We start from the raw sequence: 27,068 nt of genomic DNA on the forward strand, positions 1-27,068 counted from the left end.
GCTGAGTCACCAAACAACTTCCACGACGGCAGCCATGTTTGATTAGCGGAAGAAAAAGATTTAGCCTGTTGTTTCTTACCCTTTAAATATGTCTTACAACGCCGAGAAACCGTCAGGAGACCCTGATGTCCCTGATACGACAGTTGGTGGATTTTTTTCTAGTGATTTTCAAAGGTAACTTTCATCTTTTCTGTATGATTTCCCCTGAACTTTGCTAAATTTGACCTTTATTATTGTCACGAGGTTTCGATTTCCAGAGTTAATTGAGATCTCAATTTGTATCGCAGGCACGATGATTTAAAGAGTATGTTAGATAGCTCAAAGGATAATCTTAAACTTGATGCCATGAAGCGAATAATTGGGGTAAGTTTTGATGTGTTCGATGGCATCTGCACCTCGAGAACATCACGAGACATAGCCAACTTGATTGAGCACTACAAATAATTATAATTAATTTGGTTATAATTCTTTGTGTGCTCCAGTTTTCTGTGTCAATTGATTTAAGGTATTTCAAATTTATCGTATTGTGATACTGACAGTACACATGACCAATTCTGTCTATAAACAGAACACCAGCACCTTCCCCTCCCCCCTAAAATATCAGTGTCACTCTGAATGTTTGTAGCTTTGTCTGGGAATAAATCCTCTGTGCATACATTTGTTATTTTATGAATAAGTCCAAGCTAATAAGAAATGTCTTGCAGTGCAAAAGTTTGTCTGCCAGTCCACTGTGTTAAGAATCATATTCAACTTTGTTACTTTTCTTTTTGTACTATGTGTGTTTATTTCAGTCTTTGGTCAATGAAACGTACAGTCTGAAGGAGCTACTGTACATGTACTGGTAAATCTCAGACAAAACATCTATAAAAAAAATTCAAGTTTGTCCTTTGTTATCTGCCTTTATCTTTCTCAGTCAAAACCATTCTTGCCTATTTTCTGATTATTTTTACTTTGCTGTTTTCCTACCTTTAACTACTGTTATTTTGAGCATTCTTTCAATTTAAAAGTACAAATTTGTACATAAAGAAAATGACTCAAAATAACATGAGATACCTGTGTTTAAATGCTGTTCAAACAGGTGCTATATGATACCCCTTCACCTTATCATCGTTGCTTTTATTCTGACATGTTTTCAAAAGTTTTGATAACAGCACTGTAAGGGAAGGAGATTAGATTAGCTTGTGAGTATACCTGAGCATTTCTATAAAAAAAGGTCTGTTTAAAATGGCTAGACAGTCATGTTGAACTTCAAGACTACATGATCAATGCAAACATGTTAATGTAGGGTGGGTTTCTTCTTGATATTAGATGATGGCTGATGGTCGAGATATGTCAGATCTTTTTGCAGCAGTTGTCAAGAATGTTGTTTCCAAAAATGTTGAGGCAAGCAATTTCTTTTACTTAGTGTTTTGTAATTACATTGTATTCTTAGGGAACACTGAAATTTGTATGTTTAGCTTGTATTGAGATTTGTGTTTAGTAAATAAAATGTTAACATGTAGAAAAAAAGAAAATTATACTGATGAACTAAACAGTTACTTTTTTCCCATTGGCCCGATTTATACTAGAGACGGATGATCCGTCTGGACGAACTTGCATTTTAATTAGGCGAGCATTTTTCAGTTTGTCCGATAATTCGTCTGTGTATAAATACGGGCAAACAGACGGATTATTGCTCCAGACGAGCTATCTTCATAATTTGTCTGCCAAGACGAATTATGAAGATAGTTGGTCTGGACTGATAATCCGTCTGTTTGCCCGTATTTATACACAGACGAATTATCAGACGAACTGAAAAATGCTCGCCTAATTAAAATGCAAGTTCGTCCAGACGGATCATCCGTCTCTAATATAAATCGGGCTATTGTAAGAAAAGATTCTGAAGTTTGATTCACTCTCAACAGGTGAAGAAGCTGGTCTACTTGTACCTTGTAAGATATGCTGAGGAACAGCAAGATTTGGCCCTCCTTTCTATAAGCACATTTCAGAAAGGATTAAAGGTTAGTCAGTGACTGTATGACATTACAAAATTAACTACTGTATGACAGCATGTATGTATCTTATCAAAGAACTTTTTAGAATGCCAATAATTCGCTTTTGATTGCCCTTATTGCACAGGATCCAAATCAGCTTATCCGTGGAAGTGCTTTACGGGTGTTGTCAAGTATAAGAGTTCCTGTCATTGCACCAATTATGATGTTAGCAATAAAAGAGGTATGTACTAGCTAGTGAGACCCAAAGCTCAACACAAAGAGGTGCATGTAGTGGCCTTACGGTTAGTGCACAGGACTCCAGATTCAAGCCGTGACCAATACAACACTCCGAGCTGCAGCCATTTTGGTCACCATGGCTACTGAAAAGAGCTGGCTAGGCATCACATTTTTTTGTGTCAGTAGTAAAAATCACTACGCAACAAATTTGACTGCAAAAATGTTCATTGCAACCATTTCAATGCCCATCTTGTTTATCCGGTTGTATTAATTAAGTAAAGGAGACTGAGCTGTCTGTTGTGCTGTTTGATATCTTTGATTATGGAGCCACCAATAATTTTGAAAACCAAATTTACGTTTACTATACTGTACTAGAATTAACTTGTTTTGCCTGTTTATCTTCATTGCCTGTTTCTTTTAGTCTTATTTACTTTTCTGCATAATAATCAAGACAGTTCAGCAAAGAATTTTTGGAATATACAATATGTCAGAACATTCTTCAAAATAATGATTTCAATTGGGCTGTCCATGGTTAGCGGTATTGCTTCATTTGAAGTGACATGAAGTACCCTGCTTTAAAAACACTTGATTTTAGCAAAAAAATTTCTAGTTGTGACCATTTTATAAAAGGAAGTCCGCAAAAGGTAACTTCTTAGCTTTAAAAGCTTGGAGCAGTGTAATCTAGTACCGTTTGTGAATTGTCCAGATAACATTTTATGATCAGTGCAGCTTCTGATCTGGTTGTGTTTTATTTTATAGGGTGTTAATGACATGTCACCTTATGTACGTAAAACTGCTGCTCATGCCATTCCTAAGCTTTACAGGTATGCCACTCGGTAACAGCTTTTTAGGTGCATTGCAGTATCCTGGGTTGAATGCCCTCCAGGGTCATTGTGTTGTGTTCTTAGGTAAGGCACTTGAATGCCCACAGTGTCTCTCTTGAGCAGGATAATAGATAGTTACTAGTGAACTGTTAGATAAAATGTTGGGGTGGATTACAGTAAGATCTCATGCAGTGGAAACTAGGATAAGCTGCAGCTGTGTTAAGATCTTTGACCCAATAAGCATAGGCTTTCCTTTATGCTGTTTCAAGATAGAACTGTTAATTACTGGTATAATAAGTTACATAAACAAGTGTATAACAGTGTTTTATTGTAATGTTTTTATAGTTTGGATCCTGAGCAGAAAGACTGCCTGATTGAAGTTATAGAGAAACTCCTGAAAGACAAGACAACGGTAAGAAATTCTCGCAAACCAGAGGGAGAATTATTACTTTTACACTCAGCTAATATTTATTGTTATAAATAAAAGCAGTTGAAATGGCTCTTTAAAGAGAATGGAAGGCTACAAGTGAAGTCATATCTTTTAATGACCCCTTAAAATTATAGAAATACACAGGTTTATACCAAAGTTGCCATAATGCGACACACATGCAGTTAAATTCCATGCAGTTTTGTTATTCTTTGCAGGTGTGGGAACTTGACCAAATCTTACAGTTATTGATAGAAAAAATTTGGTCAAATTCCCATCAACTGTACTGCAGTGCTTGTTGGTAGTACATTTCCAAAAACTGTATGTACAATTTCACTGTTGTTATTGCAGTGTACATTCATATAAGTAATGATGTTTCCTTTTGTTTAGCTTGTTGCAGGTAGTGCAGTGATGGCTTTTGAGGATGTTTGCCCAGATAGAATTGACCTGATTCACAAAAACTACCGTAAACTGTGTAACCTGTTGATAGACATCGATGAATGGGGTCAAGTAGCAGTGATTCACATGCTGACCAGATATGCACGGACACAGTTTATTGACCCAAACAAAGGGGTGAGGATAAAATAGCCTTTTCAAACTGCTCTAAGACTACACTTATGGAAAATACTTGAAAATTAACTTAAATGGATTTTTTAGCCTTTAACAGAGGGGGAGTTTTATCCAAAATCTGACAACTCTGATGATGATGATGATGATGATGATGATAGTGACGATGAGACATCTGAAAAGAAACCTAAGAAGCAACAATATATTATGGATCCTGATCATCGTCTACTCTTACGGACATGCAAACCACTTCTTCAAAGCAGAAATGCTGCAGTGAGTTTTTTATGTGACTTACAGTGTACTATCACAGCTTTGCAGAGTTCTGCAATTTGCTGTGAGCTGAATGTAATTTTCAGTTAAACCATTGTGAGACATATATTGCATGGTTGATCAGGACCGTCATTTATCAATTTGCAGGTTGTGATGGCAGTGGCTAGAGTATATCATCACTTGGCACCTACAGATGAAGTTAGCATTGTAGCACGTGCTTTGGTTAGACTTCTTAGAAGCCACAGGTTGGATTATTAACCATTATAAATACTGTGCATGCTGTGATTAGTGTAAATTATTTACAGTACTAGAAATACATGTATTACAGGAAATGAAGAGAGTTCTTTTATATTATTTCATTAAAAAATACAGTTATATAGAAAGGTAACAGGTCATGTTGCCCCATTGCACAGTCACCCCAAGTTACGTCACCCCAATCCAGGTCACGTCGCCCCATATAGAAAACACTTAAGAAAGTTTGGGGTCTGTATGGCTCAAGTCGTGTTTCTACAGCTTTTCTCATATTTTTCCCAAACATCCACTTGTATTGCCATTAGTTTTTACATCAAAACAATCAAGGATGTCAATGAAAGATATAATGTTCTATTGAAAGAGAACTACATGTACAGTGTCAATAAATGTGGTGGATATTTATCGGGCCACTTTGTGGCTCAGTAACTATCCACCACTATTCACCTCCACTTTGGTGATGAATAATAATTTGTTGCAAACTCTTAATCTTAAACTCTTAAATCAGGTAAAAAGATGATGACACGGGCACGCATGCCATGACACGGCACGCTAATCGTGACATTTGACACGGATATGCGCATATTTAATAAGCGAAACAATGGGTGTCAAGGTAGCTTTTGTTTGGCACGACTTTGACATGCTAAGCTTTTGTTTAAGTTAGTGTGTTCAATGTTACGCTAAGCGTGCGATATAACACGGTAAAATCGTTCGATATGACATGGCAGTGCTTTGTAAAGCAATAATAGAAAATCAAAACATCGTCGCGGTCTCGCATAACAGCTTCACTATCGGATGAGACAAGCATGTTCGCATCGGTTCACTATTATTAATAATCTCCACTGAACTAGCAAATACTAAAAGGTGTGTTGCATAAATAAACATGAAAAGAAAACCAAGAAGCGACTAACATTATTATCTTATGAAAATCATTGTTTATAAAAAAGGGAAAGATAATTTTTAAGTTAAGTGTATAAATAACGTAACTTACTACATGTAGTTCGGCGGAGCGTAAGCTCACGATCGTTCTTATGCTCGAGCGAAAACGCCGTTTTGTATTTAAAACTTCATCGAAGGAAGAAAAAGTTCCAACAATCATGGCAAAAATCTTTTATATGTATAAATCATTATACAACAGTTAACCACTCCGCAATGCGCCATGTTTTATTCCTTCGTGTGCGCTTGCAGTCGATCAGATAGCGTTTTGTTGACATTTGATTCCTTATTTGGTCAAGGATTTCATGCTCTGCGAAATGATTAGTTTCCGACATCTGTAAACAGTGTTTGAGCTAATTAGTTCAGATCGAAAATAGCGATTTCGCTGTATGTTTCACACAGAGCAAAAATCATAAAATTGCTACAAAAGCTAGAGTAAAAGCCTGCAGCCACAAACAGCGAGTTATTCGATCAATATTAACCGAGACGTTTTCGAATAGAATTAACAAAAGTGAGACATGTGAGTCATTCGCTTATAAACACGGCGGCGGCACTTTTGGTTATCACGAGGTTCACGTTAGTTTCATGTAAATATGAAAGTTATTTTCTTTGAATAATGTGAAAAAAAAACGTCTCGAATATCCGTACTTTTATCAAGCCAAACGGTTTCTCTTGTATTACATTGAGAAGCGGTGGTCATGCAAAGTTACGTTTGAACACTGCCGCCAGCATGTCTCGCTTTTGGAAAGAGTGGAATCTCTGAATGTTGGTGGTGTATTTTCATGGAAGCCATGTGAGGGATTAAAATATTTCGCTCGAGAAACACGAGTTTTAGAAGTACAATCTACAAACAATGTTCTTAAAGGCGCATACGAGCAAACCGTTCAAAATCTCTTCACGGAACTTTCGACGAGACGCCCGGTAGATAAGTGAAAACACTCAGCGTGTTAGTAGTCTAGTGTGCATTTCAACACGGTAAACAGTTCACTCGCTTAGCGTGTTATTTTGCTCGCTTAGCGTGTCATTTTGCTCGCTGTTTTTGTTTTCCAAATGCTGACACACTTCTTTGTTAGATTGAACACGCGTTCCTTTGTTTTTCCGTGCCATTTAAAACAAAAGAAAATTTTAATAAGCCGTGCGTTCTGACACGGTGCTTGCGTGTTAACAGAATTTTCCTTTGTTTAGCGTGTCAAATTAGCGTGCCCGAGTCATCACCTTTTTACCTGATTTCCCGTGGAGGGTCACAAATTCAATCCTCGACCACCGGTTTACGTTTTTTGCTGCCGTCAATCATCTTAGTGGACCTTTCAGGAAACAGAAGTTCACTTCAGCCGGGTCAAAAGGTCACGTCTGTCAGTTCTGATTGGTAGATTTCAATCCATTTTGTTTGTTTCTGTTTGTCATTGTTCATTGACTGTCACCATTATTATGATTGACGGCAGCAAAAAACGCAATCGTAAGTTGGATTTTAAATTTCAGAGTTCGCATTTTCACTGAAAACCGCAATAAGTTCATTGTAAATTTAACTGTGTATGCTCTTGAATTTTTACCAAAACCCCTTGTGTAGTCAAGATAGTGCAGGTTTGTACTAATTAAGTGCTTAAAAATTTAATGTGTTTTTCTCACAGAGAGGTGCAAACTATTGTCCTCAGTAACATTGCAACAATGTCTTCTGCAAGAAATGTAAGTTATTGACCCATAAGAGAGTTGACAGTAATGTTGGCTTCAGTTTAGGCAAACAACCTTAGTTCGTCTGATTTTTTTTTTGTGTATAAAATTTAAGGGCAAACAGTTGGATCATCCGTCCAGACTAATTTTTCTTGTAGTTGGTCTCCTGAGACAACTTAGCAGAAAAATGGTCTGGACAGGTGATCTATCTGTTTACCTATATTTACACACAGAGAAATTATTAGATGAACTAATATTGTTTGCCCAAGTTTGTCCCAGACAGGTGATATGTCTGTAGTATAACTCAAGCCATTTTTCTCCACTGTATGATCATTTATAGGCAAAGCATAGTAAGGTCATTAAAGATAGGCAAAAAAGCCAAATATTTTCCTGTCTGACCTGGCCAACTTGGTCAATACATTTGTACTTGTTTTACCATAAACGTAGCTACACAAAACATGCATGGGCTTAATGAATGGCCAATGCTCTTGCCATCAGTGCAGGAAACTGTATCATTTTGTGTGTACTTTGGCTTACTTGTAAATGTGTTTATAATGAATATGCTGATAAAAAAACTTTCTGTGTGATTGTTTTGTTTTTGCAGGGAATGTTTGAACCATATCTTAAGGGCTTCTTTGTTCACTCTAGTGATCCAACTCATATACGTCTGTTGAAGGTAAACATTCTATTTACTGCAGTTATAAGTAAGTCCAGATTGATAATTTATTGTAATGATTAATAATGGTAATAGGATTGAGTGGAGTCCAATTCGGTTGTATTATACGGGTGTTTAAAAAATGGGGGCCGCGAGGGGGGGGCTTTTTTTTATTAAAGGGTTTATTTAAAAAAAAATTGGAGAAAAAAAAATGTAAAAAAATAAAAAAAATATAAAAAAAAATTTAAAAAAAAAAAAACTTGTATAAAATATATATATATATAAAAAAAAAAAAAATATAAAAAAAAAAAAAAAGCGCGAAGATGATTAATTGGACAAAAGTGACATAATATATGATGTTTTTTTTAATATCAATCAAACTATTTATCTTCACTGCTATTGTGATTGAGGTTTTGTCTACATGTTTCAATCCCTTTGAAAATGATCACTATTGTTAAAACTATGCAAATACTGAAGGGCGTGTTTAAAACACGAAATGGCGAAATAGCGAAATGGCAAAATGACGAAATGGCGAAAAGATATAAAAGATAAGAGCCAAATTAAGTTAAATGATATTACTGTTCCAGTGAAATCCACATCTGTTGCCTGATGTATTCTGTGTACAATGTAAGGACAAGGAAATATATATAAGAAAATAATAAGGGGTATACAAATAAGAATAATTTGCAGTTGTTCTAAAGTGAGAAAAGTAAAGTCGCCGTTTATATGCGAACAAAAATGATAAACTTCACTGAAGCACGTGAGGCGGCGGCACGTAAAAGCCGCTGTCTCGCCTTGTTGACGTCTTCGTTCCACGGCTGTAAAACAGAAAACAAAGTTATAACTTCGATGTAAAAGGATAAGGACGTGAAAGTCCAAATATTCGAAAAAAGTTTAGATATTACATGGAAAAGGAAGAACTGTTCAGACGAATCCTTCTGTCATGCTCGTCCTGACGTGAGACAAACAAATCGTTTTCTTTCGATGCCAAAAAGTAATGGCCGCCTTTTTGATTAAAAATATCCTAGGCAAAGAGCAACTTGTTAACAAGGAGAGACTGGATTTATAAGGTCCGTGACGGAGAATTATTGATTGGAACGATTGGTTGTAGTTCGTTCCAGTATTAATCAAAGGCTCTATGAGCAAAGTCGTGAATGTGGTATATTATAAACTGATAGCCCAGAATTAGCCAAAATAAATTTTAAATATCTGCTGACAAACGACAATTTTTGTAATTGTCTATGAAATCTGTTAAACGTACATCATAGTTGAGTCATGTTTAAAATTCTAGCTGGTAAGTGATAAATAACCCCATATTCTAACTGAAAACTAACCATCCAGTAGTCCATCGAGGCCTTCTAGCTAAGCAGCTAAGAAGTAAAGATTATTTCAGAGCTTTTAAAAAATATTTAATGCTGAGAGAGACACGTATAGTGGTAACAAGATATGAGGTACCTTAAGATGCTGCGAAGCTGGTAATGGAAAGAAGCTAGGGAATTTTTTTCACCAAACTGTTTTACATTTGCTAAAGGGTTCTTTAGTTAATAACCAGGTAACTCAGCCATTTTATACAGGACAGTGGTATTCAGTGTTCTCCTTATCAGGCGGTAACCGGTAAAATTTACCGCTTGTAACACGATTCTTTACCACCTAGAATCGCTGAGATATCTTGTAAATTCAACAGATAAATAACATAGTAACACAACTCGTTTCACCTTCGTAGTCATGATTGAAAATATAAAATAACAGATTGAAAATAAACAGCGACAAATGCAATATTCATTTACGAATTTGTGCTAGTATTCAATATTCTTTATTTCCCTTCGCTTTCCGAAATCTCTGAGGGCTGGTATCGAGGAAAGAGCAAATTTTGCAGGCTTTTTCTCACTTCGCGGCAAGTGCACATCTGTTGTTGCACAGTTTCCACGATCGATTCCACAATGAAGCGGCAGCAATCCTTGCTGTCCTTTCACTTTGTCCATTGAAAAAAAAAAAACAATCACAAAGGCAAAGAGGTAAAAATAATTCCAGAAGTGAGAAATATTACTTACATATAATAGTTCAGTTTTCAAAAACATGCAAAATGCAGAAAATAGTTGATTGGTTAGTTGACCGTAGCTGACGCGTGGTGAAGACAAAGGCAGCTTTCGATGTCAAATTCTTCTCATAAGCTCGTAAGTGTTTAAAACAAAATCCAGATGACAGGTTAAAAGAAGCACTCAGAATACAACTTTGTAACAACGCTGTCGTGAATGCGGAGTATTCGAAGCAAAGAAAAAAAGAGCTGCAGCAATTCGTAGCAAGAAATAGGACCGTCGATTTTTTAAGTAGTACGTCATGTAAGCGACACCAAATGTATCTCCTTAAAACAACAGAAGATTTTATGCAATTTTTCGTAGGCTGTATATAGCAGGCGAAAGAGGTCTGCAAGGCCATAATAAAGTTGTCATGAAATAAAATTCGAACAGCATTTGGACAACATTCTGTTTTATGTAGGTAGACTAGAAAATGGCTGGGATTTACCGGAATTTCTTTACCGGTTTAAAAAGTTTTCTTACCTGCTGTGCTGAAAACTAGGGAGAACACTGGGTATTATTCGACATACATTTTTCTCTGTTAAAGAATGGCAGACACTGTGACAGAAGGCAAATAATTAAAAGAAACTAACAGATGCCTCATACATGTGACTTCTAAGAATTGAAATTGGCAGGAAACAGTAAAGTCAACATAATTTATTATCAATTTAGAGGCCTGATACATGAAACAAATGAAAACTGCTGCTTATTTCCTTTTCTGGTACCTTTACTTGCAACCACAAAGTTAACTTTACCCCTTTACATGCCACGAAAATCATCAATGCATTTTAATCAGCCTTATTAATTCGTTTTTAAATAATCTCTATACATTGCCAGTCATTCTGCATAGATTTGGTGGCCATGTTGAATTAAAGGATCTGAACCTTAAAGCTTTTTTATCTTTTACTCTTTGTTTTCAGCAGTCAATAACAATAACTTCCAAATATTTTATTTTTCAAGCTGTACAGTCTGCTAAAAGTCAATTTATAGAGAGCAGTATTCACTGTTTGTGAAATGAGAGTAAATTTGAAATAAAATTCTTTTTCTGATTATATGTTTCATACAAGTTACTGCAGGATGTTCATTCCAGCCCACACCTCTTGACAGCCTAGCCCCATGCAGAGTTTTGGTGAATCTGTAAATTAATTCAAAATTCTATATGCCTTGTTAAAATAAATCTGTAGGACAACATGTACAACAAACTATCCAAGTGTAAGCAATTTGTTATTTATCAACATGGCATGCAACCAGGTTCCTTTTCGGCTGAGATGACTGCATGCATTTATTTGGGGGGGGGGGGGGGATGGGGAGGCATAGGACATGTACAGAAATCAACCTTAAGGTTACTATTGTTATATTAGTGGCTATTACATTTTAGCGATTTTAGTGAGTTGGGCGAAAATCGCTAAATTTAGTACTTGCTAAAATTTGTCTTGGTCAAATTTCAAGTACCTCCCCGGTACCCCCTTCCCACCCTAATGGAACACAAAAATGGATACTGGTAACTTGTTCTTTTAGGCAATGCAATTTATGTTCATTCAATGTCAAGATACGGTAGTTTTTTTTCTTTTACTGAACATTTATTTTCATCTTAGCCATATGTTCATCACCGGCCAGTAAAAGCTGGTTTACACGATATTACTATTTTTTGAAGTTTTTGGAAAATCCCTTTAAATATGCGCTAAATCTTGCTCAGAAAATATCGCTTGAATTGATAGCCGCTAACAATAGTACTCTCTCAGAATTTCTTTGAATGTCTACCCCATAGCACTCAGTGGATGTTGACAAAGCAAAAAATTACCTGAGTGCAATGATACACCCCTGGAGAACTACAATTACCACAGTTGAACTAATATGTCCCTTCTTTGACAGACCATGTGTATGAAGAAAAAATAATTGTAAGGGACTGATGCATAATACTGTGTTTACAAATGTAGTTTTGCTTTCAAAAGCAGAGCAAATTTATCATTCACATAAGGCTTGCTACCTAATGAGCTAGGAATGCCAAAGGAAATTTTGATTTAAGTTTAAGTCACGAGATAGATGTACTTGGAACGAACTTTGTTAACGAGAGTGTGACAACGAATATAAAATATTACTAGATACAAAAACTTGACGAACGTGCCGTGCAAATGAATGATCGACCGAAAGACAAAGCAAGCCAACCATAGATATCTCTAATTGTTTCGAAACGCATCAGTTTAATCTTGCTGAGTGAGACTAATTTGTAGCGGAAAATACAGCCTTATTTAGGGTGATTTATTACTTACCAACTATCTGATTGCATTTCAATGAAAGATAATTTCATATCCACGGACTTTCAAAATAAGCTAAGTTATTGTGGCAGATCGGCGTGCAAGTTTCTTGCTTCCTTGGCCATCCTTTCCGTTGCATTGTGTGTAAATGTGGATTCGAGCACTGGCCTCACCAGGAAAATTCCTTCCAGAAAGGAAAAAATATTCGTATTCTCCTGATGTACATCCACAAGTTCGCATTACAACTCGGGAAACCAGCCCTTGTCCACGTTCATCCGCCATTTTGAACTTAATTTAAACTTAATATAAAATTGCCAGGTTACCAAGGGAGTTTTACATCACCCAGCAAACCGCAATAAGTCATTCATTGCATTCACGACTTAAAAACGTTAAAATTTGTAAGTATTACTTATTACCCCTTATCAAAACTTTCTTTAATTTGTCGGGATTTATTTCCTTGTCGTTACAGTGTACACAGAATAAATCAGGTAACAGATGCAGATTTCCCGGCGTGACCAATCAATGAAACCGATAATCGATGATAATCGATACCAATCGATAATAATCGATGCGAATTAATCGATTGATATTGGAAATCGATGACCAATCGATGACGGAAAATTTTGTGACTTTTAATTTCATCGATTTTCATCGACTGTCATCGATTATCATCAATTTTCATCGATCGTTTTTTACTTGGTTTGAATCAATATTAATGGGTGTTATTATATCAACTCAGTGGCTCTTAAATGCGGTCAACACCTCATTTATTCATTTTCGTGATATACTGTTATGTCTGTTATGCAGCAAAAACAACGTTGTTAAGAAAAGGGGCAAGGTTTACACTAGCGTATAGGTTACTTGAGAAGATGGTAGCCTTTGACTACGCACTTATAACAAGTGTTACGTCCGTTGCTTTATCCCCGGCTTTATCCGCTTCTTCAGACATTGTGTGCTCAGCTCACGATCAGTCGTTTTAGGATTGCGAAAATCTATTTCCAGATATCCTGTAGAATTATCCTGGGGATGCGCAAGTACGCCGCAAGATATCGGTAGCAATCGATGAAAATCGATAGCAATCGATGAAAATCGATAGCAATCGATGAAAATCAATGTAATTAAGGAAATTTTATTTGTGACTATTGATTGGTCATCGATTGGCCGATGCCAATCGATATCAATTAACTAACCATCATCGATTGATATCGATTGATTGATTGATTTCCAATCATCGATTTTCATCGATTGGTCAGGCCGGGAGATTTCAGTGGAACAGTAATATAATTTAACTTAATTTGGCTCTTATCTTTCATAATCATTTTGCCATTTCGTCATTTTGCCATTTCTTGTTTTAAACACGCCCAATACTGAACAGTAGTAGCAGCAGGGGCAGGAGTAGCAGTTATATTAAGCATTAATAAATTATGCAGCTTTAGTATGGCTGTTTGTTATCAATTTGTACATTGATGTCCTAATTTGCGCATACATAATTTTATTTCTCCTTTTATTTCCTTCTCAGCTTGAAATTATGACAAATGTTGCAGGTGAAACTAGTATTGGGACAATACTTCGAGAATTTCAGGTATCTAGATATTTGATACATGTTATTCATCTCTTAATTTAAAGTAAAATACATTGCTCATTTTTAAAATTCCCAGATATATTTTACTCAGTAATATAGTGTCCCATGGCTGATAATGTACCTTTTTATAACAGTTGTTGCTTTTGAAAATTTGTACACTGAATTCAGTTGAGCACTCAGGATTAAAAAAAAAAAATCTATAGCAGTTTCATACATTGCGCATGTCAGAAAGGAGAAATGAACACTGTCTGTCTGAATTGTTTCTTGTTTAGAGCTACATTTCCAGTCCAGATAAGCAGTTTGTAGCATCAACAATCCAAGCCATTGGAAGATGTGCATCAAATATATCTGAGGTTACTGACACCTGTTTAGCTGGCCTTGTGCGACTTCTGTCTAACAGAGATGGTAAGTATTTTGTAAAGACGATTTCCTTGCTGACACCTTGGTAACCCCTGATACCCAAGTTGGTGTATAAGACACAAAACTAGTGCTTTAAGCAATAAAACTGAAACTTGTGGTGGTATTGTGGAGAGGGGCTAACATCTTAATACATCTAAATACCTGTACTCACATGTAAGCTAGCTACAGGTCAGCAAAGGTTTAAGGTTTAAATTTTTGCCAATCAGAAAAAATTTTTCTCCAAAATTACAGGCAAAACTGCAATTAACCAGCATGCCATCTAGTGAAAGTATCAATATTCCTAGTAATTTGCTTTATGCTAAAAACTGAGATAAGCTTGGCTGCGTTAACCACTTGACTAACTGTAATGTTGTGATTAAATTATTGAAAATAGATTGTCAATGAAGTTGTTTTAAATCTGTCAACAGAGGTAGTGGTAGCAGAGAGTGTGGTGGTCATCAAGAAACTCCTTCAGCTCAAGGTGAGTGTGAAATTGGTAACTCTTTATACACTTAACGACAATTAGTTTTATGCCATGGAAATGGTAGATAAGTGCAGATCTGATGGGCCACTTGGCTTGAACACAGACTTGACGTTAACCTAGTATTTTAACTTACTTGAGTTGTAGTGCTTTGTTTTTATTCTTCTATGTGATTGGCTCTTTTTGTATATTTGGGCCCAGCGACAGTGATCACACAGAAAGAACTGTCATTTAACATCTGACTTGTTTTTTTACTTTTGCGACATTTTTGTTGTTGGCCAACAAGACTTATCAGGATTGTGCAGCAAATCAAAGGATGACTGAAATATTTGTTAGTTGTGTTCATTTTACAGTTCCAACAAATTGAAATCTCTTGTTTTCACACGCTTATTTAAAGCCAAAATAAATTTACTTTTCACATCATTTTCTGTTCAACTACTTTTTTTGCAGCCAAAAGGAAATTCAGAGATCATCACTCATATGGCAAAATTAGTGGATTCTATCACGGTTAGTGTTACAGTAATATCCCTTAGAGTTACCAGCACCTAGTTTCCTCTCCTACTTATCCAGAGATGGTTTTCATGACATCATCAAAATTGTTAAGTTTGATCGAACTGCTCACTCTTTAAAAAATGTTCAAGGAGTTTTACATGCTTCATGTATGTTTGGTCAGTGTTGGGTCAGTTTGTTAAAGTGCCATTTAGCATGCAGCCTAGGTCGTTTACCTGCTTTATCGAGTTGTAATGCATGCGACCTATGTCATAAGTTTGAGGACACACAACATTTCTTATCAGATTTAGTGACACATCAAATTTTTGGCATCGGAACAGATAAAAAAGGATGCTGTCTCAACCTTACTTCTTCATATTTTCATCCTTTAGCAATGTAAATTAAAGAAAACCTCCTATTCTGTCATTATACTCTAATAAAGATCATAGTTGCATCATTTTGCTTCCTGAATGGCAACTTGGTCAGGTAGCAAAATGACATAGTTATGATCTATGTCAGTTTCTAAAGACATAGTCTTGAATGAATAAAAGTTTTAGCCCTTAAATAATTATATATTAAACATTTGCGAATTTTTAAGAGCATTTCTCTTAGTATTCCATGCTCATGTGTGGGGTTTCTGTCAGGTTCCAATGGCCAGAGCAAGTATTCTGTGGCTACTGGGAGAATACTGTGAGAGAGTACCTAAGGTAGCACCAGATGTCCTGAGGAAAATGGCAAAAACATTTGGAACTGAGGTGAGTTCTTTTATGTGTTACAGCAAGGCGCCCAAATGTGTGACCACTTTTAATTTATTCACATTCTTTCGTGCAGGTTTAATCCAATCAAAAGCCGTGGATAGCTTGCAGTTGACTTCTGATTGGATTAAATCTGCACGAATAATGTGAATAAATTAAAAGTGGTCACACATTTGGGCGCCATGCTGTAACCTGAGCACTGACTAAAATAATACACAAGTTATTAAATTGGGTGCCAGATTGGGTCTATACACTACTGTTATTGTAGGGTACTTCAATCAAATGTTTAGAATTTAATTGTCAATTAAATCAGTGTCCTGAAACTCATTCAATCTGTTTCTGTAGGAAGATATCGTCAAGTTGCAGATTCTAAATTTAGGCTCAAAACTTTTTATCACAAACCCTAAACAGGTAGGTGGTTTTATAAGTTAGCCATACGTCATGCTCATTTAGTTCATGTTGTCTGATGCCCATTTTATTTCATCTGGGTTTTGAACGTCGCCAAGCATTGAAGATTCATGACTCTTTTTGTGTGAAGTAGATCAATAAGAGAACTGTGTTTGAGCCAAACTACGACAATTTTGTATTGTTCCATTCACAGTGCCTCTCTTCAAACAGGAAATAAGCTGGTACTGGCAAATTATTGTGGCTATCTGACAAATAAGGCTAGCAAAGGGATGTAGCTGAGAAAAAAACTAAGTAGACTCATTTACAAGCTCAGCCTGCTTTTCTGGCCTGTCTACCTTCAAAATTACCCCAAGCCTTTTTTTTCTAGTTTAATTTCAGGTAGTGATAAGCTCTCTTTCAGCCAGTGAAATTAGCTGCTAGCGGCTCTTAGCTACATCCCTGCTATCAAAGACTAGTACCCCACCCAAATGTTCCTAAGTAGTTGCTTTTGGTTAAAGAAAATTGCTCCTCTGACCCTTAAGACAGGAACAGACTTGAACTCTTTTAACCTTCTCTTTCTATTTATTTTTAGACCAAACTTCTGTGCCAGTATGTACTGAACCTGGCAAAGTATGATCAGAGTTATGATGTAAGGGACAGGGCCAGGTTTCTACGGCAACTGCTCATTCCGAGTGACACGGTATACTTAAAATTTTTGTGTTCTTTCACATGGTGACTTTTTATTAGCTTTACTTGTTTTAGGAAGAGAGTTGTCTGGTTATGTGGTTTCTCCTTAGAGTGTGATTGTTCCATCCCCATATTGATTTAGTACATTTCATATCTTAACATATATCTTACTGTGATTTTTGCATTATTTTTCCATTTTATTTTCGTTATTACACTTGTACTACTGTAGCATTGCATTAGAACTCGATAAAATACCTAACTTGCATGTACTGTTCACTGAACTAAGTTATTGCCAATGCCATTTCTAAATAAAATTTGACAATTGTGAAAAAGTGATTGACATGTGTAACATAGAACTGTGCCTTTTTGTCTGCCGTGATATTAGGTCAGGCAATGTGAGGTGATTTCTCTTTAACAGGAAGAAATCTTGCAGATAAAGTGAAAGATATCACGGCAAATACCATATGTAACTATCAGCAATACAAGTCTAGGAGGAGAAAATTTTGATTGTCAATTTTTGTTCATTGCAAATTAAAAAACTACTGAAACAGTAAGCCTAGTGCCCCATCTGCTTAATGCTTAAATGTCAGTAATTATTATATTCCATTTGCATAGGGTGGTCATCTCAGTAAACATGTGAAGAAAATTTTTCTGGCATCAAAGCCTCCCCCAGTTATACAATCAGTATTTAAAGGTATGATATTTATTGTTTTACTCCTTTATAGGAGCAGTCTATGGTGTCTGTCAATCAGTGCACTAATAATTTTCTATTACCTGGAATATTCTTTGCAGTCTTGATATTTAACCAGAACATTTTTGTTAGCTGAAAAGTTTTCCTTCCAGCCTTTTTTAAGCAATAAACGTTATATCCTTACACCTCCTTCCCTTTTGAACCCATCTAAGGTTGGTCACTAATGAGTTAAGATTTAGGAAATGCCAACTACAAGAGTGCCAACAAATCTGGATCATTAATGTTCAACCATATTCTTTTAATAAGAGGAAAGAGAAAAACAAAAGCAAGAATTGTTTTTCCTTATAATGACATTGAAGAGATTGGAACAATGCATCAAGAAAGTTTTAAACAAATTGTTTTGATCTGGCAATTAAAAAAAACTCATTAAGGAACTTCAATATCCATTACTTGTTTGTGTTTCAGATCGTCAAGGTTTTCAAGTCGGCTCCTTGTCTCATATGATTAACCTCAAAGCTAGTGGCTATCAGGAACTACCAGAGTTTCCAGAGGTTGCCCCAGATCCTTCTGTCAGAAATGTTGAAGTGAGTTCCAGTAATGATAGTTTCTATTTTAAATACCTCTGTGGGATCAAGCAGATCTAGACAATATAAGGCTTATTCCCAATCTCAAAATTTCAATTCTAATTGCTGATTGCTGTGCACTTCTTTAAATGTTGCTTCTGAGAATGTGGATTTACCTCAAGGTAATCTCCCATAGTTAATGATTTTCCATATTATTGGTACCTTCCTGCTTGTCAATGTGCTGAAAGTATTTAGAGAAAGTAGAATTTCAATCACTCTTGCTAGTAAGATTTATTTGATCCTGTGGGGGAACTTCTCCTTACAGTCACCAACTACATAGTAAAGTGGACCTGTTCATGTTGTTAGGATTTTCATTGTTTGTATTTATTCCTAAGGTTCCACCAGTATGGGGAGAGAGCTCAAAGAAGAAGAATGCCAAGTCAAAAAAATCTACATTTTACTCATCAGAGTCAGAATCGGGATCAGTATCAGAATCTGGTGAGGAAAAAACCTTGTCCAGCTTTGTATTGTTTATATGAAGTGTGCCTTAAATTTCAGTTTTAACAGCTCCTAGGAGTGCAACATTTTGGTGCTTGTTACTGATGGTGAAGTGGTGATCATGATCAAATAATGAAAAATTAAAATAGTTGCGTAAAAACTTTTCCCGCTTGCGGTCCCGCTTGCTTAAGGTGATTCCACGGTATTGCATTGCGCATCCTTTCTGCGCATAAGTTTTCATGTCATTTAGCGCGCACGAGCGCGCGCGCACACAGAACACTACGAGATTCCCTTCAGGCTAAGCTCGGTAAGGAAATAAATGGTCATTTTCTCTTAAACGAGCATGGTGACCCCAATTTTTTAATGCATTAATTTAAATGTCATACGGTTGTCTATAATATATCGCGATTTTAAAAAAAGTTTAAAATTCTACATTGAGATATTTTAATTTTAATGCCGTAAAAAACACGTTTTTAGGTAGTGCCGTTAACGTGCGCACGAAGCAAAATCTTAAATTTCTTTCCTTATCTTAATTCCTGTACAATAAGAATAGTTTTTAATATAAGATCAAAGTCTATTTTGTTGAACTAGACTAATTCTTTAATCCAAAATGTTTTTTCTGGAAATAATAGCAATCCCCATTTGGATTACTAGGGTTCCTAATATATATCTCGCGGGTCGTATATTTGCTAATAATGTCCATCCATTTTACACAAAAACTAGCGCGGTGACCCCCATTTTTTATTTCATTTTTTAAATGCTCATAACATAATTGTAACCTGGACCAAGTTTCAGAAAATTTTTAATACTCCTTCTATTTCAGTGGAATCACCTTAAAGGAAACAATAGTTTTTAAATTAATTTAATTGCAGATATCAAGGCACTGAATCCTTTTTCTTCGGAAATATTTTATTTCATTCACTCTACTTTAGCAAAAATTAATTTAAAGTATTTTTGGGGAGCCAATTTACAATTTTTCCCCCACTTGAAAGTTATACATAAGCCTGTGAAACATTCAAGGGTAAATGGGTTCATTTGCATTGAAGGTTTTAAGCTAGCCCCTAGAATTTAGACTTTTGAACCATGAAGTTCGGTATATTTCCAATACCTTTCTTTTGGAGGGACTGTTACTTTTAGGAATTACAAGTTAGAATGGCACTGAAGGCACTTTGATTACTACTAACATAGTGTTCTATCTCTGGAAGTCTATAGTACATCTATAACTCATTTAGGATGAACAGGATCTAAGCTTCTGGACAGCATGTAAACTACATCAACCAAATGCTGTAGTGAACTAACAACATAAACAATAACCAGAACAGTTGTGAAAAGTACTGCTGGAAGACTGTTCAGGAATTTTTGTTTCACCAAAGACACCCTGGCCTTTATCTGTATTTTGAATATTAACAAAACTGTGTCATAATATTTTGATTCTTAGAATCAGGAAGTGATAGTGAAGAAGAAAGTGGAAGTGGCAGTGATTCAGAAGAAGACGAAGATCACAGCAAAAGTGAATCTGAGGCATCTACTAAAACAGGTATTTATTTCAGCATGGCATAGCCTCTGGTCAACACATCCCATCCAGTGTAGTAGTAACACTCATGGTCCCTTTATCCTACAGAAACTGGAGTTTAACACTGGCCTGGTAGTCTACCTAGTCTTGAAAACACGCTATGCTGACCTACCTACCTTAACTACAACATTCTGATTATTGGGTTCTTATTTTGAAAGTTGAATTTTTCTCTTGTTTTTGTATGTGCTTCAAAGCTTTGTACGTGATATTTAACAGTAGTTTGTTTCAAACAGCACCTAATTATACCATATTACATGGTTTACATTCACATTCTACAAACAACAGTATTAAGTCTTGATAGTTTTTGTTTATGCATGTACTACATGTATTTGTATGCATTCAGTGGAATTGCTTTCTAAAAAATGCCTGCAAAGGTATATGGTAGGAGTGCCTAATGGTTTGATTTCCTGAAAGAAAAAAGATCCTGTTGAAAACTAAAAGTTTTTTGAAGCTGCAGCTGCACATTTCAGTGCTTCAAAATGCTTTTTAGTTAAATATCAAACATAAGTGACTGTGGCCTTTCCAAACACGGAGAAGAGAGTTCACGAACTTTGTGGCATTTGGAAATGCAAAGAAGCACTGTTTCAAGTGTTTGATATATTATTTATTATCTTCTCAATTGAAACTAAAACTTTGGAGAAAATGGAGAAATAAAATTTTAAAAATCCATGCTAATGAAGATGATATATTCAAACCACAGTCACGGTTGAGATTTCCATTGTTTTTCCTTGATGGATTTTTAAATAAATGACTTTCAATTGATAAATGCCTTTTATAAATTCAACTGAATTTTTGATTGCAACTTACTGGTAAGAACACTAAACCCTAAATTTGGCTTAAATTGTCTACAGGTGATAGTGAAGATGAGAGTGATGCAAGTGAAAGTGAAGAGAAATCATCCTCTGAGTCAGAGACAGAGAAAAGCAGTGATGAAAGTTCAGGGATATCATCTGAGGAGGAGAAGGTTACTGTCATCTTTACTTAACACAAACGTCTTGACCCTGTGTTTATGATAGTGAGTTGAAGTACACTCAAGCCATGTAACCCAATCTCATTTCAGACTCCAGTTAAGAAGCCTACCAAGGCATCAGTTAAGACTACCAAGTCAGAAAAGCCATCCAGTGAAACAAAAACGGCAGACAAGGGAAATGCCTTGCTGATTCTGGATGACTGTAAGTACGGCCAGCCAGTACATTATAAAAAACATATTTAAGAAATTCATGTTTATTGAGTATAGTCGATCCTGGTTTACAGACAGCTATTTTAATAAGCAGTTTACTGACAATTCTCTCAAGACTTCACATGGGTAAAAAGTCAGTTTTGGCTTGCAGTTAGCTGACTGTCAGCCAACTGTTGGTGAGTTGTTGGTCAGGTGTCATTGCTGTTCGTATGACTCAGTAACTTATAAGTTTCTGGTATGTTTATCAATCACCTTTACCCAGAGGTGTGTATAGTCAAAAATAACTTCCAAAAAAAATAGCATGATGTGGAGAGGGTTTTTTCATCACTAAATTCTGTCTTGACTCTCTCATACATGTGTCATGTGAACTAATGTCTTATAAAAGGAGCAATGTCACGATATTTTAAGTCATTTTTCTGATTACTTCCAAATTGAAGGAAACCTCAAAATAATAGTTGTGCAATGTAGAAAAACAACAAAGGAGTATTAAAAACGCGAAAATAACCAAGGATGGTTTTGACTGACAAAGATTAAAACGGATTACGAACGACAAACTTAAAAAACTTGCCAGTTTTTTCAAGATGGCTTGTCCGTGACTTAGCTCCTTTAATCTGTTAAAAGCTCATGTCCATTAACAGTTGCATTTTTGGTTGCAGTAAATGAACCAGCAGCTCCCAGTGTTAGTTCAACTGCCAGTAACATCCTGTCACCAAGCTTGGCTTCTGAGATTGAATCATTATCACTTGCAAATGATGTACCGACTGTCATAGCCCCAGTGAGTTGTCATACTTCATTTGGCATTTATGAATTCTACTTTTCAATACTAAGCCTTAAGTATGCACAGCTGTTAAATCCCACTCAGTGAAAATATTACAAGCCACACCTATGCTATACGACTACAAAGTAATAAAATTTTTTCATCTTTTTGTAAATGGAGGACACTGGTAAATAATTAATGTGGTGTACTGGGCGTACAGTGTACATGTGGTCTTCAATAAACTTGCTAGATTATATTATAAATTTTAATTATACCATCCAGTGGCATGCCAGTCATTAAGTACATACATTTTACTACACTAAAACTTTTTTAATTTTTTTCATACATTTATCAGTCCAAAAAGTGAAGTCTGATTCATGTATTCTTTACTTAATTTTAACCTATGTCTGAAAGACTTTCTACAAGGTTTATATTGAGAGTTTAAAAGCCTAGTATAATGCTGACTTGTCACTTATAGCTAGCACATAATTAAGATATTTTAACTGCACAAAAAAACAAAGGTAACTCTAATTTTGTTCTATTGTAACAAGCTATAAATCTCTATAGGACCATAAGCTAAACAGTTTTTTTTACCTGTTTTCTGACAAAGAAAATTGTTGTTTGTTTATCAGCTCAGCCCAAGCTTTTCAACAGCAAAATCACATGAACTGCTCCACAGAATGCAAGGCAAAGGGCTTAGTGGCAGTTACAAGTTTACCAGAGGTCCTTGCATTTATTCTACTTCTATGGTGGCTGTAGAAGTAACATTAGTCAACAACACTGAAGCTCCTTTTGCTAATATTTGTGTTGGTGAGAAGGTGAGTGACTAAGCATTTGAACACTTCCTCAGTCTATGGTTCCTGAGTGTTTCAACTTTTTAAGAAAGCTTTTATGTAAGTGTTTTCTATTTCTTAATTAAATTTTATTTGTAACTATTGTTTTGCAGAAATTAGCAGCTGGAATGACTATGCATGAATTTCAACCAGTTGGTAAGCTAAGCCTTGATGTGTTGATCCAGAATATGTCCATACTCTTCTCATGGAAGGTTTTTTGGTTTGAATCTTTCCCCCACCCCTCTGAAAATTCTAGTTAAGCTCCATACTTCCTTTAAAAACTTTGGCTTTTAAGATCCCCCACCCCCTCGGAATTTCCAGTGATCTTCTGTGGTCTTCGGGTATGGATATTTTCTAGAACTGCACAGTCAATTCAAGTTAATTAGTATTGATGATGACCACAGACTTAGTTAAGAAACCTTGTAAATGTGACCACCTATTCGTTTATAACTCTAAATAAGTCAAAACAATCATATTTACTTTAGTTAAATGAGTGTGACACTAGTGACTTACAAATGTGTTCCCTCACATATTTTTAAAACTAAAGTGCTACTTACCGTGACTAGAACCACATGAACAAAACAAAATGCATATGTCTTGGGAGTGAGATAAAAAAAATGACTGAATGTGTTTCTTTGTTTTTATACAGCAACACTGGGACCTGGAGCAACAATTGCAGTAACTGTAGGAATTGATTTTAATGACACAACACAGCCGGCTAGCTTTAATTTGTGGTAAGAAGAGCTTACATGTGCCAAAAAAGTAAAATAGTGTAACGTAACCCCAGGTAGGAAATTTTTTTCTGTATAAGATTGCGATGATCGTTATATTTCATAATGTCACAAATTCTTCAGCAACCTTTTTCAAGAAAAATTGAAAGTCCACAATTTTTTTTGTCCAAAAATAGGATGCAACCCAGTAGACACAGGCAATACTGAAGCTCAGATGAAATATTAAAAGTACACTTTGATATTTTACCTTAGTGGGTAAAGATGAATCCTACAAGTGCTTTATTATTGCAATCAGAGTATTTTTTGGAATTGAATTATAGTTGTGCGAAGTGTACTGTATATGTTATTGTTTTACCCTATAACAAAATATTGGGCTGCTATTAGCCCCTAATGACTGGAGGGTTATTCTGTAACAAAATTAATATTGACCTGATTGTCATTTCAGTACACAGACCAGTAAGTTTCCAGTTAATATCAAGGCTCCTGTTGGTGAATTATTACAAGGCTGTCCCATGACTGAGGCTGACTTCCTGGCCAAGCAGGGTTTGTATTGAACAAAGAGATCCCATTTGGCCATTCCAACTGATTTGAAAAAACTGCCTTATCCTTCCTTTTACAAGCACTATAAAATTTATCTCTTAAATAACCAATCCTACTCTTGTGCATAATTTCGTTGTTTTCTGCATATTAGCTTATATTTAGTATGATTTATTCATCTTTTAACATATTTATTCTGCATACGTTAGTTATTCATATTCTATTTTTTCTAGTAATTTATGTGTCTTGTCTGTTTTTTTGAACGTGTCAGTGACCAACACGATAGCATATACTTCTTTGGTCACTGAGCACATTTTATTTTGGTTTTGTATCTATTGTATATTTTCTTTATTTTTCAATTATTGCATTTTCTGTAAATAGTGTTAATATTGTTTAATTGTTGTAAATAGTGTAAAATAATAAAAATCTGAAAAATCTGAAATCTCTGTTTTTGAAGTCTTCTTTGCATTATTTGAGAGCAGGCCCATTGCCAAATGAAATTAATTGTTTCATTTCCACTTTCACAATGTACACTAAAATAAGTATGTGGCAGTAAATGAACCTTTTTTGTGTTCATGGTCAAGGCTTGCATTGCCAGTTTAAGTTTGAGAAAGTTGTCAATATTATTGTACTTACATGTGGATTATTTACATGCATAATCACGATAACAGGATTTGTCTGTATGCACTCTTTTGCAGGTAAACTACGAGGCTTAAATGAGAGTTCTGGAAAGCTAGACATTCCTGCTAACCTTACTTCAGAAGAAGTTGTATGTTCAAAAGTAAAGGAAGCGGCAGCTGTTACCTACATTGGAGTCACATCCACCCCAGAGGGAGCATCAACATACAGATTTGCAGCACGTACAATTTCTGGAGGAACGCATGTTCTTGTGACAGTTAAAGTGCCTGCCGATGGACAAGGCAGCTCTATTACAGTGAACTGTGAAAAGATGGCTATTAGCTCCATGCTCGTTAAAGAAATCAAGCAAGTTCTGCAGTAATGTCGAAAATTAATTTTACTATAAATTTGGTCATATGATTGGATGGAGGAAATGTTCCTTTGTGGTTTAAATTTTCTAGATTCATATATTTCCACAGGCTCAATTTCCAACAATTTATTATGACTTGTGTTCATCCATTTTCTCCAGCACAGCTGGTGATCGAGTGTAATAATTCCTCAAATGAATGCTGTCATTGGCCACTTTAGAAATGAAATTGGTACTAATTTTCAGATTTCCCAAAATCAAACATAAAGATACTTGTACAGTGTAGGTTGTAATGCAGGCACTGTTTTCGAAACATGCTCAGTTGAAACTAGCTTTTTTTATGTAAGTGTTAATGTCAGGCCAGTTTTTGCAGTCCATTGTTTTTTTTGTTCAATTTTGGCTCAACCCAGGTCTCTTTTTATTTCTAAAGCAACCAGTGTACACATTGCCTCCCATGCAGTCGTTTGGGGTGATCATGTTTCACTGCAATCGCCACAAAAAGCGACTGCATGGGAGGCTAGTGTACACACAACTCTTTTAATAAAGGTCAAGTGAAGTTCATCAAAATGGCAGTGAAATAGCCAATTACATGTAACTCAATTGTGTTTTCAGAGAAGTAAAAGTTGGCTTCCCTTGTGCTCTAGAAGACAGTTTATGTTACTTTTATGTTTATTACATATCCTGTGTGTTTAATATTGTTACAGTACAAGCAGTCCATTGTAGCATGCATAACTCTTCAAAAACCACTTTTATTCATTTTCACTCAACCATTCACTTTTGGGAAAATTTGGCTATTTTTGCCTAAATTATGAAATCTTTTGTTCTCTTAACATGTCAAATTGGTTAAGACAACTTAATAATTGATATTTGTCTAGTACAAAAGGGTTATTCAAGCTAAAAGGGACTTAGCTTAAAATTAATTTTAATTAAAATTAATATGAATGTTCGGAAAATTCTTTTGGGGGATAGAGAAAAAACATTTCAAGCACAAGAGGAAGACAGTAAATTATAAATATATTAAACAATATGAAGAAATTTAATAAAATAGTGAATAGTAATTATTGGAGAATAAAATTGCTCTGATTTTACATAATATATCTTGACTGTTTTTATTGGCTATTCAGAATAAGGGTTGGCAACATCTTTAGTCTTTCACACTTGTAGGCACAGGAAACATAAGCCTAATACAGTGGAATCCTCCAAGGGGGACAAAAATTGGTTCAAGAAATTGGGAGTTAGAGAAATGTTGGGGTATAAGATTGTAATGTTGGACTGAGTTCAACAAATCCAAGGAAACAACTTTTGGTATAAGTTGTAGGAAGGATTGAGAAATCAAGGGTTCGAAAAGTATTACATCAAACAGGAAAGAGAGGGGTTTTTTTGCATTTCCAAACAATGGGAAGAGAGTTGAAAATACGACATGCAGCAAACTTTTTTCGTGTTTGATATATCTTCTCATCAAAACTAAGGAGTAAGCAGAGAAATAAAATCGTAAAAACCTATTAATGTGTTTGAGAAGTAGGGATTCAACTGTTGTAGCAAAAAAAAAAAACAACAACAACAAACATTGCCTTGTGCAAAGGTTAGTGCCTTCAGTGTTTTTACAAAATATATTCAACAGCAAATAATATTTTCTTTTTTAATGTAACAATGAATTTTCTATTGGTGTCTATACAATGTACAAACTTGTGTTTCCTTTATGACAATACAGTGTACAGACAAAAGTGCTATATTACATTATTTACAAAAGTAAATGACATTCTAGCCTGCATAGCAGGCGTAAAAAGGGGAAGGGGTAGCCTGC

General features: G+C 35.5%; 1 protein-coding gene across 2 annotated transcripts; it reads left to right on the forward strand.

Moving 5' to 3' along the window:
• Positions 1–10: 10 nt before the first annotated feature.
• LOC144657634 (AP-3 complex subunit beta-2-like) lies at positions 11–26,357 on the forward strand. 2 transcript variants are annotated; one of them, XM_078517990.1, is made up of 31 exons: positions 11–174; positions 288–363; positions 1,309–1,383; positions 1,905–2,000; positions 2,119–2,214; positions 2,970–3,034; positions 3,380–3,446; positions 3,852–4,034; positions 4,119–4,301; positions 4,446–4,543; positions 7,112–7,166; positions 7,756–7,827; positions 13,656–13,718; positions 13,991–14,123; positions 14,546–14,598; positions 15,049–15,105; positions 15,732–15,842; positions 16,188–16,253; positions 16,822–16,929; positions 17,532–17,610; positions 18,073–18,191; positions 18,566–18,668; positions 20,107–20,205; positions 21,093–21,205; positions 21,302–21,413; positions 22,078–22,196; positions 22,811–22,996; positions 23,125–23,167; positions 23,661–23,745; positions 24,188–24,285; positions 24,978–26,357. In XM_078517990.1, the coding sequence occupies exons 1-31, from the start codon at positions 89–91 to the stop codon at positions 25,277–25,279; spliced, it is 3,201 nt and encodes a 1,066-aa protein (XP_078374116.1). In that variant the 5' UTR covers positions 11–88; the 3' UTR covers positions 25,280–26,357. The 2 variants fall into 2 exon arrangements, with proteins under 2 accessions (XP_078374116.1, XP_078374123.1); XM_078517997.1 differs by having other exon boundaries at positions 20,113–20,205.
• The last annotated feature ends 711 nt before the right edge of the window (positions 26,358–27,068 follow it).

This window comes from Oculina patagonica, chromosome 1 (assembly GCF_052425735.1).
Source record: "Oculina patagonica isolate OP01 chromosome 1, crgOcupat, whole genome shotgun sequence".
NCBI lineage: Eukaryota > Metazoa > Cnidaria > Anthozoa > Scleractinia > Oculinidae > Oculina > Oculina patagonica.

What these genes read in the sequence shown, in the direction of transcription:
- LOC144657634 (XM_078517990.1), top strand. Translation starts at nt 89, where the DNA reads ATGTCTTACAACGCCGAGAAACCGTCAGGAGACCCTGATGTCCCTGAT. An exon ending in TTCAAAGCAGAAATGCTGCA is followed by an intron (nt 4,302 to 4,445) that starts GTGAGTTTTTTA and finishes ATCAATTTGCAG; the next exon opens with GTTGTGATGGCAGTGGCTAG. An exon ending in TATCATCTGAGGAGGAGAAG is followed by an intron (nt 21,206 to 21,301) that starts GTTACTGTCATC and finishes ATCTCATTTCAG; the next exon opens with ACTCCAGTTAAGAAGCCTAC.